This window comes from Choloepus didactylus, chromosome 4 (genome assembly GCF_015220235.1).
Source record: "Choloepus didactylus isolate mChoDid1 chromosome 4, mChoDid1.pri, whole genome shotgun sequence".
In the NCBI taxonomy this organism is placed as follows: Eukaryota; Metazoa; Chordata; class Mammalia; order Pilosa; family Megalonychidae; genus Choloepus; species Choloepus didactylus.
The window spans coordinates 28,610,219-28,629,965 of NC_051310.1; the positions used below are offsets into that span (position 1 = coordinate 28,610,219).

At 38.6% G+C, this 19,747-nt stretch overlaps 1 protein-coding gene across 3 annotated transcripts in view; it reads right to left on the bottom strand.

Moving 5' to 3' along the window:
* TSHR (thyroid stimulating hormone receptor) overlaps positions 1 to 13,357 on the bottom strand; it is a 205,722-nt gene extending 192,365 nt beyond the window's left edge. For 2 of the 3 annotated variants that reach the window (XM_037832150.1, XM_037832152.1), the window contains exons 1-2: positions 13,114 to 13,357; positions 12,503 to 12,831 (exon numbers count right to left, since the gene is read on the bottom strand). In XM_037832150.1, coding sequence (XP_037688078.1) covers positions 12,503 to 12,672 — 170 coding nt within the window. In that variant the 5' untranslated portion in view covers positions 12,673 to 12,831; positions 13,114 to 13,357. Of the gene's footprint in view, positions 1 to 12,502; positions 12,910 to 13,113 lie in introns of those variants that run through there. The other variant, XM_037832151.1, reaches the window with a different exon arrangement.
* Positions 13,358 to 19,747: the final 6,390 nt, after the last annotated feature.

A 19,747-nucleotide genomic window follows, 5' to 3' on the forward strand; every position in this document is an offset into this window, starting at 1 on the left:
TCCCTACTTTGCTGCTATTAAAAATGAACATATAAGATACAATATGAAAAGAAAGTATAGCACCTCCAAACCACCCTAATTTTTTGGTCATGAGATACATACTTTCTGTAAAGGGTCAAGTTTCTTATGAGTAAAAGGAATCCTTCATAAGTACATTAGACTTTCTATTGTCACATAGAACTGAATCAGGCAGAGGCTTAATGGATTCTTTCATGCTTCGTGGAGCACATTTCAGAACTTCTGGCTTTGTTGTTTTAGATTCCAGAGATTGAGGATGGTTGTGAAGTGGCAACTTGGTTATGCTACATAGGAAGATTAGCCAAGCATTAAATACTGGCATCTGGAGAGTTCTGAAATACTAACAGCCTTTTCAGCCAAACTCTGACACAGAGCAGATAAATCCTTCTTGCAGATTTATGGGCCCTGTTGGGACAGAGACCTTCTCATTAGAACTTTGGTCACTTTACCCTACTCACTGTATCTCCCAGGGGATGAATATCTCTGGAAAAAAGATAGGAAATCTTGTAAATCTTTAAAATGCTACTTTTGCAAAGTGGACAGATGCTTGCTCTTCTTAATAAAGCCGTACAACCCTCAAGGCAAACAGCTGCTGAATGGTGCCTGCATGGAATCTTGCCCTGTACCAGATCTCACAGGCTCTTGGACATGTTATTGCATTAATTAGTGATAAAAGCTAACCTGTGATCAAGGCTACTCTAGTTTACAGGGCATGATCCCTTATGATCCTCATAACCATTCAATGATGAGGGTAGTGCAGATGTCACTAGTTTGTTCATCCTGTGAGTTGAACAAATAGTCTCCCACATAGCAAGTAGGTGGAAGAGTTTAGCATTTGATCACACAAAGCAGGTTGTGAGAAGTAGCTGAGAAGTAAGCTCCATTAAACATAAGGGTAAGAAGAAACTACTTTTTGGCATATTGGTTGAATTTTTAATGGAAATATGGAAATATAAAATAAGATATAGAAGCCAATATTATTATAAGAAAAACTATTCGAAATGTCATATTATTTGAGTTGTTCTTTAGCTTCCATAGAACAAAAAGGAAATTCCTCTGCATGACTATTGACTCTTAAAATGGTGAAAGAGTAATAGAAAAGGCTCATGCATTGCTATTAAGTCAGCTCTTTCTAGAAGTGTTGATAAAGATTGCCATGGGATCCAGAAGGGGTAAACTCACAGCGTTCCTCAGCAAACTGGCTGGAAACACTCTCCTTTACAAACGGACACTCTTAAAATCTTATGATGTGGGAAAGTAATTTCGTAGCTCTGAGCCTCTGAAAATAAGTATGGAAATGTTTGGTGTTCATATTCTTGTATCTAAGGTATAAGGCAATGAGACCTGGAGGGGTGCTACTCTCCAAACTGGTGTTTAGCAATGAACCTGCCTGAAAAGTCCTATAAGGACATAAAACTTGGCCTACTTGTATCTGTTTTCCCAATGGGCCACTTGTCTGATTGCCCACACTCTTTCTATCCCTAGATTCGATTTTTTAGCTAGGGGCCTGAGATGAAAGAGGGCATGATTCTGCTCTGCAAGCCACTTAACAACCTCAATTATTTGATTGACATTTATAACAGCAGTCTGGAAAGAAGATAGAGGATGTTTTTCTGCATAGGAAACTGCCCATTGGCTCGCTAGAGAGCAGTTACGTCCACACAGCTGACTCACACTTTAAAAGATTTAGACCCCCTCAACCCACTCTGGAAAATGCAGATAAATGAAGACATTCAGGACTAGGTATGGTGGAACACCTTAATTGTTCAGACTGACTCTCTCCACACTCCAATACAAGACAGTTACTACCTGTGAACTACAAGATTTTGTCTTAGAAAGAGCTTGAGGGTACTGACTGGGACACAAGCTGATTATCAGAAGGCTAGTGTATGAGAAAAGCAGTTATTGTGCCCATTGCCAAATGTACTGTTCAGGAAGGCGGCGGGGGTGTGTGTGTAGTTTTGTATTTGGAAGCTTTGAAACAATTCCTCCTTATCCACCCTTCTTTCCCAACTATACCTTCTGTTCTTCTGGGTAATTATTCCCCTGTTTCTTGTATAAACAGACCCTTCACAATCCTGGTTATCTATTTCTGATGATATGCTAATTGGACTCGGCAAGCAAGAAGGGGAAAGAAACCTAGATACACTAGTAAGAAATCTGAGTGCCAGGGAGGTGGTAGATAAAACCCATGAAGATTCAGGGGCCTCCTCATCAGTGAAGTGTTTAGTCTGGGAAATTTCATTATATCCCATCTAAAGTAAAGGACAACTTGTGGTATCTTGCCGTTTCTACCCCTTAGAAAGAAGTTCAGCACTTACTGTGCCTTTTTGGCATTTGGAGGCAGAATATATCACTCTTGGGAATATGCTCCAACCTATTTGCGCATTTATCAGATGATGCAGAAGGCTGCCTGCTTTCTGTGGGAACTAGAAAAAGAGAAGACACTAGAGCAGAACTGAGCTGAAAAATCAACTGCCCTGCCACTCAGACCACACAACTCATAGATCTTGCCATAATAGAGATATCACGGTGGAGAAAGATATACTGTAGACCCTGGAAAGTCCCAGTAAGAGAATTGAAGCTCAGGCTACCAAGGCTTTGGAGCAAAGCTCTGCCTCCTAAAGCATAAAACTACTTTTCACTTGAAAAACAGCTCCTAGCATCCTACTCTGCCCCAGTAGAGATGGAGTCCCTGACCATAGGGACTCTGCAACTTGAGATGCCTATTTTGAATTTGGTGCCAGCAGTTCCACTGACATAAAGTAAGGCGATCACAATAACAATCAATTTGTTGATGAAAATTGTTCATTCTGGATTAAGTGTTGGGAGTCTGATCTAATGAAGTACATGCCCCGGACCAATTGCCAATATATGGTATTGTGTTCCATATAGCTAGAATACATGGATCTGAAGACCAATGGATATTCATACGATTGGCCCTTCTCACCATCACCCCAGTGAACTTGCAGAATTTGTGTTCCCTGTCTCCACAATCATATACTCTGCCAGATTAGAAGTTCCAGTTTTTAGACAGAAAGATAACTCCTGCCAGGAAAAACGCAGGGAGACAAATACTCTAATGACTGCCTGGCCATTTGGGCTCCTCATGCCAGTGGATAAGTAGGAAGAAAATGGAGTTCCTCTATTGGTAGGAGGAATAGACCCTTCTAACCATGAGAAGCTGGGGGTTCTGCTATACTTTAGTGGCAGAAAGGCATATGTCTAGAACTCAGGTATCCGCCTGGGGCATCTCTTGGTGCTTCTATGCTCAGTGATAATGGTGAATGGGCAAATGCAGAAATTCTAGTTGACTAATGGATCAGACCCTGTGGAGTTGAAGGTGCTGGCAGCACTCCACCTACTCAAAGTGCTAACTGGGGGTGAGAGAAATCTAGAATTGGAAGTGGAAGAGAGAGATGATGAATACCAATTACAGTTGCTGCAGAGTGCACTGTTGGCTTGTTTCACAAGCCCTCTTGCATTATGTCTTTGCAGGGATTGCATGCTGAATATAACATCTTGAAGGGGACCCTGTGGCAGATTGGACTTGTATCCCCTTCTTTTTCTGGAAAGAAGTGAGAGCATCTCAATCTTACAAATTTGGAGGCCCCACATTTTAGTATGGGAGCTGTGGACAATGGAAAATGTTGGCAGATCTCAGTGGTACAGTGAATTATATTGGACACCTCTTATACTTTAGATCCTATCAGCCTTACCTGTCTCTTATTCTAGCCAGGCTGCAGTCACCAATTCTGTGCATGCTCAGACTAGCTTCACATAGGTGCAACCTGACAGCACTGTATCTCAGCCCTGCACCAGGCACCTCTTTCCTTCCATCCAGGAACTCTCTGTGCACTCATGCATGAGCAACCTGGAAGCCTGGGAGAATTAACACCCTGACCCATGGAGGTAAGAACTGATGGATAAATGTTTCCCTTTCCTCCCACCCAGAGCAAGTGTTCTTAGATGTATTAGTACATCTGTCTCCATATATGGTCTCCGTGGATCAAGTAACCATTTGCTTGCAGCAACAGCAAACTCTCCCTTCTTCTCTGCTTCACTTCCTCCTTCCACTGTTCTGCTCTCTGGAATTACACTCCACAATAAAGAATTCTCACATTGGCTCTGCTTTCTGGAGAATCCAGGCTAAGACATCACCGAATCCTCTTTCTCAGACTCCACACAACCTGTTAGGAAATCCTGTTAGTTTTACCTTAAAAATATTCTCAGAATCCAACTATTTCTCACCACCTTCCCTGCTATTACCATTGTCATCTATCACCTGATTACTGAAATGCTTCCTAACTGTTCTCCCTGTTTCTGATCTTGCTCACTACTCCAGTCTATTCTCAACAAACACAGTTGTCAGGGTGATCCTAGTAAAATGTAAGCCACTTCATGCAATTCTTGCTTTCTTTTGTCTCAAATCCTCAATAGCTTCTGATCTCATTCAGAAGATAAGTGAAAAATAAAATAAAAAATTAAAATGTGCTTATAATGATCTACAAATTGCAACATATGTCCTCCACCCCTCATAACTGTTATGACTGCATTTTCTGCTACCCCTTTGCTTCAGCCACATCTCTCTCCTTGCTACTTCCTAAACATATTATACATGTTTCTCCCATGCCACCCCTGCCTCTGGACCTTTGCATTTATTTGGAATTTCCTCCTCCATATATTTCATATATTTTCCCAGCTTACTATTTTACCTCTGTCAGGTCTTTATTCAAATGTCATTTTCTTAGTGAGGCCTTCTCTTACCATTTAAAATGTGATTTCCAGCATTTCCTTTCCTTTCCTTTATTGTTTTCCACTATACTTACACCATCTGCTATTCTACGTGATTGGATCATTCTATGGTCTATATGTACTAGAATGTAAGATCAACGAGGTCAGGAAGTTTTATATCCCCATTGCCAAAGAATAGTACTAGCATATGATGGTGATCAATAAGTATTTGTTGAAATAAAGAAAAAAGAAAGGAAGGAATGGAGGAACCAAAGTATAAAGGAAAGAAGGAAGGAAAAGATGGAAGGGAAGGAAGGATGGAAGGAAAGAAGAAAGGGAGGAAGGAAGGAAAAACTGTAATAAAATAAAATATCACCTATCTGGAGATAAGATTTCTAGTAATCAAATCTTTGGATCATGGCCATGAACCCAGAAATATGTAAAAAGGGTGCTGATGTGCAAATACTTCAGTCACAAAGCCCACTAAAGACCTTCTCACAGGAGAGCCCCTCATTTATTCCCTCCCTTAAATTCTATTTATTCTTATGTGCAGATACTTTTCCCAAAGTGAGCCTTCTAGTTCCTAGCTCACAGAAATATGGAAATAACAAAATATAAAGTGACAGAACTGGCAAGAAGAAGAAACAATTTCAATCTCCTCTCTGCAGTAATTACTCTCTGAGCAATTATGATGACACCAGAGCATGGGTAGAATTAAGCTAATGCCTGCAAAATGTAAGCCAATCGCTTCATGGATCATATAAATACAGAGATCATATTTTCTGAAAGAAAAACTGGGGCACAAGAGAGCTCTTTCCAGGTGCAAAGGCAGCATGGGAAGTTTAGTTTAGATGATGAAATAATATAATTTCTAGAATATTCTGATGGAAAAATATTTTCAATAGGAATGTACCAGAAAAATCCAGGGCATATATAGTCTCTACAGGGAAGAGAACAATATAAGATGTTAAAAAATCACAAATGCATACTTTGTAATTTTAAGAAAGGAAATTTGTGTTTTGAAAATAACCCATAACACCCTAAATGGTCTTAAGGATTCATATAGAAACAAGGTAAAGTAAATAGAGCCTGACATCTAAATGGAATGCTTTAAAATCCAATTTGTAGCTTTGACAAACTGGGACCTCTTTTTGCCCATACTTAAAATTTTCTTCTGCTATTTTTAAATTGCAGTGATCAAAGGCAAAAGAGTAATTAAGCACATAAAGTAGTTTCAGTGAAAATAGAAACAGGATCAGCTCTGAAGGATTTAATATTAGATATGAGGTGTTAGATAATTATAAAATCTACTTTCAAACTTTTCACTTGAAGAATGAGAAGAATGACTACATTTAGTGTACTTCTGTGTGAAAAGCCTTTTCAAGGGTCAGGCTAAGGGTAAGGCACAAAGAAAGCAATCATAATAATATATTCAGGAGAAAAACCATCACATTCAAAATTTGGGTAGTTTTTGCTTCTTTAAATATATGTTTTATTATTCTTTGTAATAAAATACGAGTCACAGTTTATGCCAAACGTATACTTAAAACCAACAACAAAAAAAAGTCAAATTATTCCCAAAGAAGTAGTTCTTAATTATTTTGGGATCAAGGACACTTTTGAAAATCTGAGGAAAGTTATAGAATCTCTCAGAAATACATTGATGTACTTGCATTCAAATTTTCACAAAATCACAGACTCCCAAGAGCACAGCCACGGACCCCTGGACAGCCCATGAATTCTAATTAATAAATAAATCTAAATGGTAGCAAAGATACTTTGTGCAACCAGGAAACATTAAAATAATCAAATAGTTAGATCAATTCAAGTTAACAATTTCCCAATGCTGGAGTGAAAAAAGTTCAATAAATTCACTTAAAAATTTAGACAAAATTTACTCATTTAACAATACATTTTGAGCCTTTCGAGTTGGTTTTATACAGAAATTTACTAGTTTATCAGTGGTGATATAAGAAAATAGACTTAGAACTCATGTGCTCATACAGTCAAAAATACCTAGACACTTCTGGATCCAGACCCCTGAGATAATGGCTGAATGGGCTTGGCTTCTGTGGAGATGATCTGATTCTGTAGACTGGGCTCTTAAGTGTACACAAGATTGCCTCCCAACCACTTCCTCACTGGCTTCCTTCAATGCCTGCCATTCTGTGCATTCAAGTCACTTATTTGGGTCAAATTACTGGGTTGTTCAAAAGCAGAGTTACATTACCCTGAAGGTACAGGGACACAAGCCAGGAAGGTATATACAAAGCCATGTGAAAAACAGTTACCTGATGGAAAAGAATTAAAAATTCACAGTAATTTTTTGGAGTTAAATTTTCAAAAATTAAAACCAAAAACCTCAAAGGAATGTCCTGATTGTTCTGGACTGGCTTCTGGGGAGTCTCAGATACCCTGGGGACCCTCCTTCATTTTCCTCTGAATTAGTGAGCAAGAGGAATAAGAAATAGAATTGGAAAAATAAAAATAAAAAAGTTTGGGTCATGTAGGGCTTTTTGGCCACTGTAGTTTATTTAAGAGAGAAAAAAGTTTCCTAGTAGAGGAAAGACATGGCCTTACCTACATTTAAAAGAATCTCTCAGGCTATGTGGGAAATACACTGTTGATGGCAAGGATGGAAGAGGGAGACCAGATGGAAAGTGCCTGCAATAAGCTAGAGGGAATACATTTTAAGTATCTTAAGAAAGCCAAAGAAATGCAAAATTCAGCTGAAGCAGTTAAGTAAGTTCATTCTCACCTATGTGGGGGTTGCAGATTTTGCATCAGTACTGTGAGCAACCCTCTTTTATAAGTTGTGGACTCCTAGCTATGATGACAATAAACATAGCTCAACGTGACCCAGCATGTCCCACAGAACTCTGGACTTTATGATCTATTTATAATTTATCCTTCCATTTGGGAAATTATGCACTAACTAGAGCACATCCTTCCAGGTTTCTGAGTCTGATTCAACGGAAGCTATTTTACAACTTTGTAAATTGTGGATAACTGGTACCAATGCAAAATAATTCTTGTTTATAGACATGCAGATTCCATCTTGTCTGATAGAGGTTCAATTGACTTCCCTCCCCACTATGGAAGAAGCTAGTTTTGCTTCCATTTGCACATTTATTTAAATATTCCTTATCTACAAAGTATCTATTTTTTTATTCTCCTTTAAATTGATTGTAACATCTCAACAGTTTCCTCGTTAATAAGTTGAATAAAATGTTTAACATTTATTCAATTTATATCTCCACGAGAGTCATGATTCTTCTTTCTTTAGGATTATCCTTTAATAGCATTACGTTAATTAGAATTAATATTACTACTATTAATTAGTAGTAATTAAAATTAATATTATTAATAGTATTAATAGTTAACTCATTCACACCTACCAACAATCTAACGGGGCAGTTACTATAATTATTCTTATTTTATAGATGAAGAAACTTAGGCACAAGGAAATTAGGTAATGTTCCCGAGAGCACTCTTAGGAAATGATAGAGCAAGGCATTCAACCTACATGGTCTGATTCCTGTGCTCTTAACCACTCTAACTTCCTGCCCCTGTAAATAGCAGTGGAATATCCAAAAAAGTTAGGATTCCTGGTTCTTAAAAAATTTTGTTTAATAGATTTTTCTAGAATTGTTTAAGTATTTGGGAAATTTTTATCAATCAAATATTCATGGGCTTTTAAAGAAAATATTTGTATTCAAACTATTTATTTCATTAAAATATATATTAAATTATTTATTAAAATATTATTAAATTAGAAAATCTTCCTAAAGTGATGGTTATAATTAATTAGATTTACAAATAAAATAATAAATATATGGGAAACTTATGAAAGAACTAGATTTACATTTATTACTTGAATGAATCAAATATTGATTTTTAAATCAAATATTGAATTTGAATGAATCAAATAATTTTTAAAAGCAGTTAGGTATCTCCAAATAGGTCCTCTTTGTGCACAAAAGCTGACCCCAGGACATCAAAATTCACCTTGTTGTGTTATAAAGAAAGTAGTAACAGTTTTATTGCCCATCAATATCTTCTTCCCAAGTGAATAATTCATACCCACTTCACTGTCATGTCAGAACTCTTCAAAGCTCTCCATTGTTTTTGGATAAATCTAAAATCCTATCCCTGGCTTATAAGGCCCTGTGTGATATGACTCTTCTCTATTTCTCCGGCCACTCTCCCATTTGCTCCCTTTGTAGTCACATTGGGTTCTTTCCGCTTTTTGAATAGGCCATGGTGCCTTCCAGTGTGCAGTTCCATCTCCTGGAATACTGCTTCCCCACCTGCAATCCCCATCCCTGCAACCCCTTATACCCGACTCCTACCCAGCTCCTACTGGTTCTTCAGGATGCAGCTCAAAGTCTTTCCTAAACCCAAAAGGATATTAACTCTATGCTGGTGATTCAAAGAGGCAAGGACAGTTTAGAAATTATTTATGGCAGCAACACAGACAGTCCAGCAGCTGCAGGAATAGGAGCCCCGTACTGCAGGTGTCTAGGGGCTGTGGTTGTGGCAAGGCCTATGGAGTTGTCCTGTTGTCCTGACCAACTGGTTGGCTGTGGTTCCAACTACCCATCCCCCACCAACCCAGGCCCTGGCCTATTTCAAAGCCTGGTTGTACAGTGATTCTGTAAAGTATATATTATTCTTTCAAAATATTTATTTCCTCCTTAAGCTAGCCAGGGTGGATTTTCTTTTACCTTCCATCAAAAACTTTGATTTAAAAAAAGTGTGTGTATGTGTGTGTATGTGTTTGTGTGTGTGTTCCACATATTCTGAGAATCATGGGACCAGGAAATACGAAGTAAAGTGGCCTTTACAAGACACAAAGTGTTGGGCTGGGTGTGGGCAGCTTGTGGCTGAAGCTGAGGGTTCTTCTTTAGATGGAAAACATGTTATTTAGGTCATGCCCTTAGATTGTGACTAAAACAATTATGAAATATGGAATAAACTCACAGTTCCCTAAATGTGGCACAGGGATGACTGGAGATACGTGAGACTATTTTAGGTGAAGTGCCCACAAGTCATTAAATAGAATTGAATCACACAGTGAGAAAGCGATTCTCTTTTTAATTGTCTTTTAATCATTCTGATGTCACCAAGAATACCACGTTGGATTGGTATGCCTTTAATACTTCTCTAACATTTGCTAGTCTCCTTTTTAAAAAAAAAGGTAGATGGCTTTCGGCTTAGAGTGTTCACAAACAATAGTTTCTGACTAGAATTTAAATTTTTCACTGCATTTTATTTTCTAGTGACCTCCTATTATGACAAATGATGCTGATTTTCCATTTCTAGCCATGATAAAAGCTTTCCTAAATAAATTTCTTTAAGTTATAGAAGTGAGTCAACTTAAAATTATTGAGGAAATCATAGTACCAGTGAAACAAAAAAAGGGCAAAAATCCTGAAGATAGTGAATGATTGTCTAAAATTTAGGAAACACCAGTATAGTCCATCAATTAGAGCCACAGATGTAGAAAGCAAATGACTAAAAACTGGAGAAAAACTTGAACCCAGAAACAACAAAAGCAAAAACAATTCCTTCAGAAATATTTCTGAAAGCATAACAGTGTGTGGTGGACAAACCATTACTTCAGTGACGCCCAAGCTGGTGGTGGGGTGGGGGTGGGGGTGGTTGGGTGGGGCAGGGAAGTCAGGGTGGTAAATGTCACCATCATTAAACAAACACCAGGAAGGTTAAAAGGTCGAGGCAAGGTAAGGCAGCAGCTCTTGAGGAAGAATACACAGAAACCCAGACTATCTGGCAAACCCCATCGTCTCCTCACACAGAGAAGGGACAGTCCCCTAGTGTGCAGAGGCAGCAAATGCAATTCTTTTAAAGAGAGTGATCTGCCAATCTTTCTACCCTTCTTTTTGAGGTGATATGATCTATAATTATATGCCAAAATTTAATTTTATTCTGCTTGCTTAATTTAAGTACCTTTAAATCAGAAATTCTCCATTGAGAGCAGGCAACTTTTTTTTCAAACTTCTTGCATATCAAATATTCTAGAATGTTCCACCAGGGGTTGGAGAGACCAGTTCTCCCTCACCTCCCACACCACTGGAGCCACTTTAAGAATGAAAGTGCAGAGGAGAACCCAAGATGGCGGCTAGGTAAGACAGGGCAAAAAACACATCTGTGAAAAATAACTAGACAAAAGCCAGAAAGTGACTCAGAACATCAGTTCCAGCGATGCACCAACCAGACAAGGTCTGCTAAATCCACAGGGACCATGCATTTGGTGAAACCGGGAGTCTGTGTTCTGAAATGAGTGAGTGAGCTGGCTGAAAGTTCGGCGGCCCTGCTGCGGTGTGGGGAAACCATGGGTTGGCCTTTGGAGATGGACTAATTCTTTTTTAAAAAAAAACAACCTGGGACTGACTGTGGATACAACGATGAGAACCGCGCAGTGAAGCATGGCAGGAGCGGGCTCTCCCAACGCCTTGGCGTCTGGCGTGGAGGATAGCCCTTCCCGCACCCACTGCTGATTGTCTTGGGGCCAGGGGGGTAGAGGGGAGCCAAAAGGAGAAAGAAACCACGCCCCTTGCAACCATCTCCTCTGCAGGCTGGGTACACTCCTGCCTGGGGCCGGACCCACAACCCAGAGCTGCACCAAGAAACCCAGTGTGACGGGGAGTGTTTTCCCGCAGCACTGCGCCCATGCCACAATATCGACCATGGACAGTGGCCTTTTGGGAACCCACAGCTAATTGTTCCAGAGCTGGGAAGGCAGAGCTGTGCGAAGAGGGGCAAATTAACATGCTCCATTCAACCATCTTCACAGCAGGCTGGGAACGCCCCTGCATGGCCCGGTGGTCCAGGGCTTCCTTGGAGGGCCGGCGCACACTTGTGACGTGGCGCAGCCTTCCCTCAGCAGGGGTCCTTATCTACTTTCTCTTTAATAAACTGTACTTTCTTACCCTATCTGGGTTTAACCAGCTTAGGATATTTTACTCTTCTCTCTGTTTTATTTTTAAGCATAATAGAAAGCTTTTTCCCCCTTGGGTCTTATCTACAGTTATCCTTTTGATGGTCATTGATTTAAATTTCTTGTTAAAGAACCGATAGATATAAAGTTTATTTAAAAACAAGTTTCTAATTTGGTAACATTTAATATGCAGATAAAAATGCATATTATGAATTTCATCCCTTTATACTTTTACCAATCCTCTATCGTAAAGGAGAATTCTGGATCAGTGGGTAGTTCTCCTATGAGTAAATATACACATTGTATGAAGGGTATTTTTTTTTTTAAAGAACCCCTGATTAAATTTTTGTCAACTATTTGATGAGTCAACAGAACCGCTAAGGTGATTTCCCAAAAGCAGAAACATTCTTCTGCAATTTTTCGTAACCCAAGGTAATATCATAAAGATCAGTTTTTGAACTGCTATTGACATTAATATTATCTGAAGTGGAACTAAGATTTAGCCATGGTGTAGTGCAGGCAAAATGCAGACGATCTTCTCTTTAGAAAGAACAACACACACTTTCATCCTGTACTAAAATTTTGTTACCTTTCTTGTGTTATGAATAACTGGGATGTCAGCAATGATACCTACCCAAATGTGCACGTTTGAGTTTGACTCAACACACACACACACACACACACACACACACCTTTGGCCTGTTCCCAAACTGTTTTTGTGCACCTCCACCCACCTTTCCAGCTACTCTTGGCTTCTGGATCCTACCTTCTCCTCTCCCAGGTACTCACAGAGTCTGCGTATCTGGCGGAAGGCTGGGGATGCGGTGGATATCCTTGCAGGTGACTCTGAAGTCGTCCTCCTGGTGGCACTCGCAGGGCGGAGATTGACACCCCTTTCCCCTCAGACTCCTGGGCAGGGCGAGCAGCAGCGCCAGCGGCAGCAGGGGAGTGGGCCTCATTTTCCAGACCGTTATGCGAGTCTACTTTACCCTCCGCAACCTCCTCATTCTCAGCCTTCTGCGTGCCTTGTTTCCCCAGGATGAAGGAGGCGTAGGAGCAAGAGGGGTTGGAAGAGGGAGTGCTCCGAAGGGGCTGTGACCTCACCACTGAAGAGGAGGCTGGAGAGGGGGAAGAAGAGGCTCTTAAGTGCTCTGCTTCCCTAGGCAACTCTCCACCCAAACAAGCCTCCTGGCTTCACTTACCATGTCCCGAGCCACGAAGCCCCGCTCCATGCGTTCCCTGAGACCTATCACGGGTCCGGAGTGTCCCCTCTCAGCTGTCCAAGATTGCCTACTTTGCAACCACCGCCCCTGCTACCCTACGCGTTCCTCCCGTTGTTTCCCTCCAAAGCCTACTTCACACGCCCTCTCCTTTCCTTCTCTCCAAACCCAAAGACCCACCTTTCCCAGTGGTAGCCTCCTAAAAGAGCTGCTTGCCCAGGACCCGCTAGCATGCACGCTCTATCCAGAGACTGTCCCCGCAGGAGCTGACTCAGATCTGGGAACGGACTGTCCCAGGGCTGACCGGTGTCTTGCAGAACTTCAGCTCCTCTTGGCTTATGGCCCCCCAGATGAGAGCAGGAGGCAGTCCGCAGCGACGCTCCAGGCTGCGGCTCGCTGCTCCTCAACTTCAGTGCCTGGCAGAGACCCGAGCGCTCCTCGCGAGCAGCTAGCCTCGCATAGAAGTGGCGGCCAGGAGTCGCCTGGGGGCGCCCGGCTCACAGGGCTGGGGGAGATCCTGCAGGCAGGTCAGGAATTGGGCTCTGGGGCCATCTGCTGTGAGGAATCGGCAACGACAGAAGCCGTTTTTGGTGCCATGAACGGAGCTCTGAATCTAGCTCGGCGGTACCGATTCGGACTGGCCTATAAGTTCTCGTCTGCCCAGGAATTTTCCTGAGCCAGGTTTCCTCCAGAAGTTAGGAAGAAAAGGAATACTTAAGAGCACACAGTCATCTACTACTTATTCCCCACACAGTAGCCAAGAAGATAATTAAAAATATAAACCAGATGGTGCCAATTTCCCTCTTAAAAGCCTTCAATTGTTTTTATTCTTCTTGGGGTAAAATATCAACTCTTTACATACTCATGATTCCATTTATAGTCATGGAAATAATAGTCAGGGGAGGTTGATCAGAAAAAGATTGGAGGGAACTCACTCTCATTATAGAAACATTCTATATCTTAAATTGGGCTGGGGGTTAATTAGATGTATACATTGTCAAAATTCTTGAACTGTACACTTAAAATCTGTGCATTTAATGTTTATAGTGGCTTTATTCATAATTACCCCAAACTGGCAGAAACCCAAATGTCCCCTCAACTGTCACATATACTGGAATACTATTGAGCAATAAAAAGGATTGTGCTATGGATGCACACAACATGGATGAATCTTGAATCTCAAAAGACTACATGCTTCTGATTTCATTTATATCACATTCTCAAAAAGGCAAAACTAGAGGGACTGAAAACAGATCTGTGGTTGCTAAGGCCTGGGATTGGGAGGAGAAGGTGACTACAAATGACACCAGGGCATTTTATGGTGAATGAAACTGTTCTATATCTTAATTGAAGTGGTGGTTCCATGACTGTCTGAGTTTGTCAAAACTCACAGAACTGTATTCTAAAGAAGGTGAATTTTATTTTATGGAAATTATAACTTGTAAAAAAATGAAAACAGATTTGTGCATTTTAACATACTTAAATATCTCAATAAAAAAAGAAAAGATGCATATAAATTTTTTAAACTGACCAACAAGGTGATAAAATGGGCACCTGCAAACTTTTTCTGTAAAGGACCAGATAGTAACTAATTGTTTTGTGGGTCACATCTGATCTGTGCTGCATCTTTTTAAAATTTTCTACAACTTGCTAAAAATGTAAAAACCTTTTGCTTGTAGCTGTACCAAAACAGGCCCCAGGCCTGGATTTCACCCACAGACCAATGCTTGCTGAACCCTGCCCTACAAGACATGACCCCTGCCTATCTATGACATCTCATTTCACAATATGCTCCCCTTGTTCTCATATATAGCCACACCCACTTTGGTGAACCTAGTACAGGCCAAGCTTATTATCAGCTCGGGATTTCTGCTATTGCTTAATGCTAAGCCTGGAACAATCCTCCCCACCCCCCCACCTGGTCCTCATGCTATTCAAGTCTCAGTTTAAATATCACTTCCTCAGAAAGATTTTCCCTGAAAATCCTGTCTAAAGAAGTGGTCCCCCTGTCATATTACCCTGTTTCACTATCTCCGAAGTACAAAGCACTGATTATTACTATTGGCTCTTATTAATAATTATAATTAATAACAAGAATGTTATTACTCACTTATTTGCATGGCAGATGGATATTATATCAATATGTTTTTTTAATACAGAGAAATGAATCACAATATGGTTCAGAAGTCAATAAGAAGTAAGTTTAGGATTAAAATAGTAAGATTCTTTGGATTTCATGGTTGCAATCAAGAAGATAAAAGAGTCTGTATATTTGGAAACCTTACTATGAATGGATCATGTATGGAACACTTCTGAAAATCTAGTTCATCACTCAATTTAAAAAGAATCTGGAATGACTTCTGCATTCAAGCTATGATAAAGTAACTGGTATTACACTTACCTTGTTGCTTTAAAGAACTGTACAACTGTAGAAAATATTTGGAGTACCTGTTTTCAGGCATTTGACAACAAGTAGTGTAGGATTATAATCCTGGAGAGAGGGAAACATAAAAGTAATCCCCATGGGTTTCCTTGCTGTCTGCCTGGGGGCTCTTCCCAGATCATGGTGTAGGGAAATAAAACCCAAATAAAGAGTGATGATGATCTTTCTGAGCTGACAAGACAGAGACTGGAATTTAGGGATGCTGAGATAACAAGGTACTGGAGGGGTAGAAATTATATAAAATTCAAGGTACTGAATATGGGGGGAAGGGTACCATAGCAAAAGAAGCTATACAAGAGGGGAGCAGATGTCTGTTGTAAGTGGCTTCCCTAGGGTCCATGGCTAAGGACTAGGCAACTCATGCACAGAGCAAGACTCCTCAAGGCCAGCAGAGTGGTTGCCATGGGGCTGAGAGTCAAATGGAAACACCAAAAGTTATGTAGCACTGAGAAATATTTGAGTGAACAGATATCACTAAACACTTCAGATAATCAGTTGCTACTCTAAAATGGTCATGCTTTAGAAATAAAGACTTCGGAATAATGGCCTTATAATGAAGTAAGGACCATTTGCTAGTACTAAGAAGAAAATCAAAGCAGAGCCATCTTAACAAGACATACAAATAAGTCTGGCAGGATCCAGGTGATTCACTAGTAAGTTAACTACCTGTAAGAATATAACTCAAAGCCCTTTAAATGAAGACTACAATCTAGGCTTCATGCAATGTATCATTCATAGTTTCTTGCATATAATAAAAAATACTAGATATACAAGGAAGCAGGAAAGCAAGAAACATAATCATGAGAAAAAACACTAATATGAAACTGACCCCATGATGCCCCAGATATAAGAATTAGCAGACAAGAACATTAAAATAGCTATTACAAATATGGAATTTAGTGAAAAAGGTTGTCTTGATCAGGAAACTCAGTAGGGAGAAGGAAATTAGCAAAAGAACTAAATGAAAATTCTAGAACTGAAAAGTAAAATATCTGAAATTAAAAATTTGCCAGATGAGGTAGATAGCATGTTGAACATTAGAGAAAACAGGTTCTTCCTTTAAGTCTAATACATCATGATCATGTCGGTTTATTCTGGGAATAAACAGATAAAAATGTTAAGGTTGGCTTGACATTAAAAATCAATCAGTGTAATTCAGTGTATTAACAGTCCAAAGATGAAAAATCATAATCATCTCAAAAGATACAGAAAAAAAGTGTTTGATAAAACACAACATACATTCCTGATGGAAAAAAGAAAACCAGCAGACAAGTCTCAGCAAATTAGGGACGGAAAGAAATTTCCTCAACTTCATAAAGGGGATCCATAAAAGACCAATAGGTAACATTATACTCAATGATGAAAGACAAGCATGTCATTTTCACCACTCCTATTCAGCATTTCATACTGGAAGTACTCACTAGGGTAGTAATGGAAGAAAAAAAAGACATGCTTTTTTGAAAGGAAGAAATAATACTGTCACTATTCACAGATGACATGATTGTCTATGTAAAATACTAAAGACTCTATAAAAAAATCTGCTAGAATAATAAGTTACAAGGTCACAGAATACAAGTTCTATTTATAAAATCATTGTATTTCCATAGACTAGAAATGTACATTTGGAAATTGAAATGAAAAATTAGTACCATTTACAAAAGCATCAGAAAATAAAATACTTAAATATTAATCTAAAATATATGTGGAAGATTTGTGTGCTGAAAACTATAAAATACAGATAAATGAAACATAAAAAGAACTTAAGAAATAGAGAAATATGCCAATATAGATAGGAAGATTCAATATTGTTAAGATGTTGAGTCTATTGAAATTGCACTTCTATTGAAATTCAATGAAATCTCAATCAAAATTCCTGGAGGAAATTTTTGTAGAAATTAGCAAGCTGATCCTAGACTTTAGATAGAAAGGAAAGGTAATTTAAAAAAAAAACAAAAAGAACAATATTGGATTACTCATATGACCTGATTTCAACACTTAGTATGTAGTTAACTGCTAGGGCAAGATGATATTGGCAAAAAATAAGACACATAGGTCAATGGAACAGAACGGAAAATTCAGAAATAGATCTATACATATAAGGTCAGTGAATTTTCAATAAAACTGTAAAAGCAATTCTATGGAGAAAGGGTTTTTTTTCAACAAATGGTGTTTGAAAAATTGAATTTCCAAACTACACCTCATACAATATACAAATATGACCTTAAAATGCATCATAGACCAAAATATAAAGACTGAAATTATAAAACTTCTAGAAGAAAATCTTTATGATTTGGGTTAGGCAAACATTTCTTAGCTATAACCCCCCAAACATGATCCATTCAAAAAATGATGAATTGAAGTTCATCAAAACCAAAAATTTCTGTTCTTTGAGAAATTGTTGATAGAACAATAAGAAGTGTTACAGACTGGGAACAAATATTTCCAAGACATATCTAATCATGGAATTGTATCCACAATATAAAAACAACTCTCAAAACTCTGAAAAACATAAAGCCCAATTAAAAAATTGACAAATGATTTGAACAGACACTTAACCAAATATATGGATACAAAAAGAAAAAGAAAAAGAAAGAAAAGATGGTCAATATCATTAGCCGTTAAAGAAATACAAACTAAAACCATGATGAGATATGACCATACACCTATAAGAATGGCTAAAATAAAATAAACTGAAAATATCAAGTGCTGATGAGGTTGTAGAACTCTCATACATTGCTGGTAAGATTGCGAAATGGTACGACAACTTTAGAAAACAATTTAGCAGTTTCTAAACGTATACTTAATATGTGATCCAGCTGTCTCACAGATAGGTATTACCCAAGAGAAATGAGACTTGCTTATGGCTCAGAATATGGTCTATTTTGTAAATGTTTTGTGTACAATTGAAAAAAGATGTGCATTCTATTGTTGAATGATGAGTTCTCAAAGAATCAATTAGGTGAAGTTGTTGATAGTGTTGTTTAATTATTCTATGTTTTTGTTGATTTTTCTGTCTACTTGTTCATCACTTATTGAGATAGGGTGTGCTGGTTTGAAACTGTTATGTATCCCAGAAAAGGCCATGTTCTTTTATCCATTCTTGTGGGGGCAGATCTATTGTGGGTGGGACCTTTTGGTCAGACTATTTCAATTGAGATGTGACCCAGTCCATTCAAAGTGGGTCTTAATCCTTCACTGAAGCCCTTTATGAGATGATAAAAGGCAGAGACATTTTGGAGAGAGCCGCTGAAACCAGAACCCAGGAGAGAAGGATCAGCAGACATTGCCATGTACCTTCCCATGTGACAGAGGAACCCCAGATGCCAGTAGGCTTTCCTCAGAGAAGGTATCTTCCTCTTGATGCCTTAATTTGGACATTTACATGGCATCAGAACTGTAAATTTGCAAACTAATAAATCCCCATTGATAAAGTAAAACAATTTCTGGTACATTGCATTCTGGCAGCTTTAGTAAACTGAAACATATGAATAAGAAATTTTCTACTGTATTTTGGTATTTGTTTTTTTTTTCTCTTGCATTTCCAGCATGTTTTGTTTCATGTGTAAATGCATAAATATTTAGGATTATATTCTTAGTGGTTTGACTTCTTGTCATTATTAAATGAGCTTCTCTATCCCTTGTGACATCCTTTGTTCTTTAATCTTAGTTTAATATTGATAGAGCCAATCCAATTTTCTTTTGATTACCGTTACTATGGTATTCTTTTCTTGTATGTTTACTTTTAACCTTCTTGTGTCTTTATATTAAAGTGCTTTTCTTATAAATAAGGTGTAGTTGGGTCTTGCTTTTTAATTCAGTCTTACAATCTCTGTCTTTTATTTGGGTTGTTTGACCATTTGTATTTTATTCCCTTAATGATCTTAGGTTGAAATCCATAATCTTGCTATTAGTTTTCTATTTGTCCCACCTGTTCTTTGACTCCCATTTCCTTTTTTTTTTTTTTTTCCCTCTTTTTGGATTAATTCAGGAATTTTATGATTTCATTTATCTCCTTTGTTGACTTTTAGCAAAATTCTTTGATTATTTTAATGATTGCTTTAGGGTGTCTACATCTAGGATTATTACAGTCTACCATAATGTAGGTAAAATCTTTCATGCTTATCATTCGATTTATTGAGTATATCTCAGTAAAAAAAAATTAATCAAAACAGCATGGTATTGGCATAAGGACAGACATAGAGATTGATGGAACAGAATTCATAGTTCAGGAATAAACCCTTGCTTTTTAGATACATACCAAAAGCACAATTTGTGGAAAGAAAAAAAGCTGATATACTTGACTTCATCAAAATTAAAACCTGTTTTCTCTTTAAAAGGAGCTACTAGGAAAAAAGAAAAAGACAAGCCACA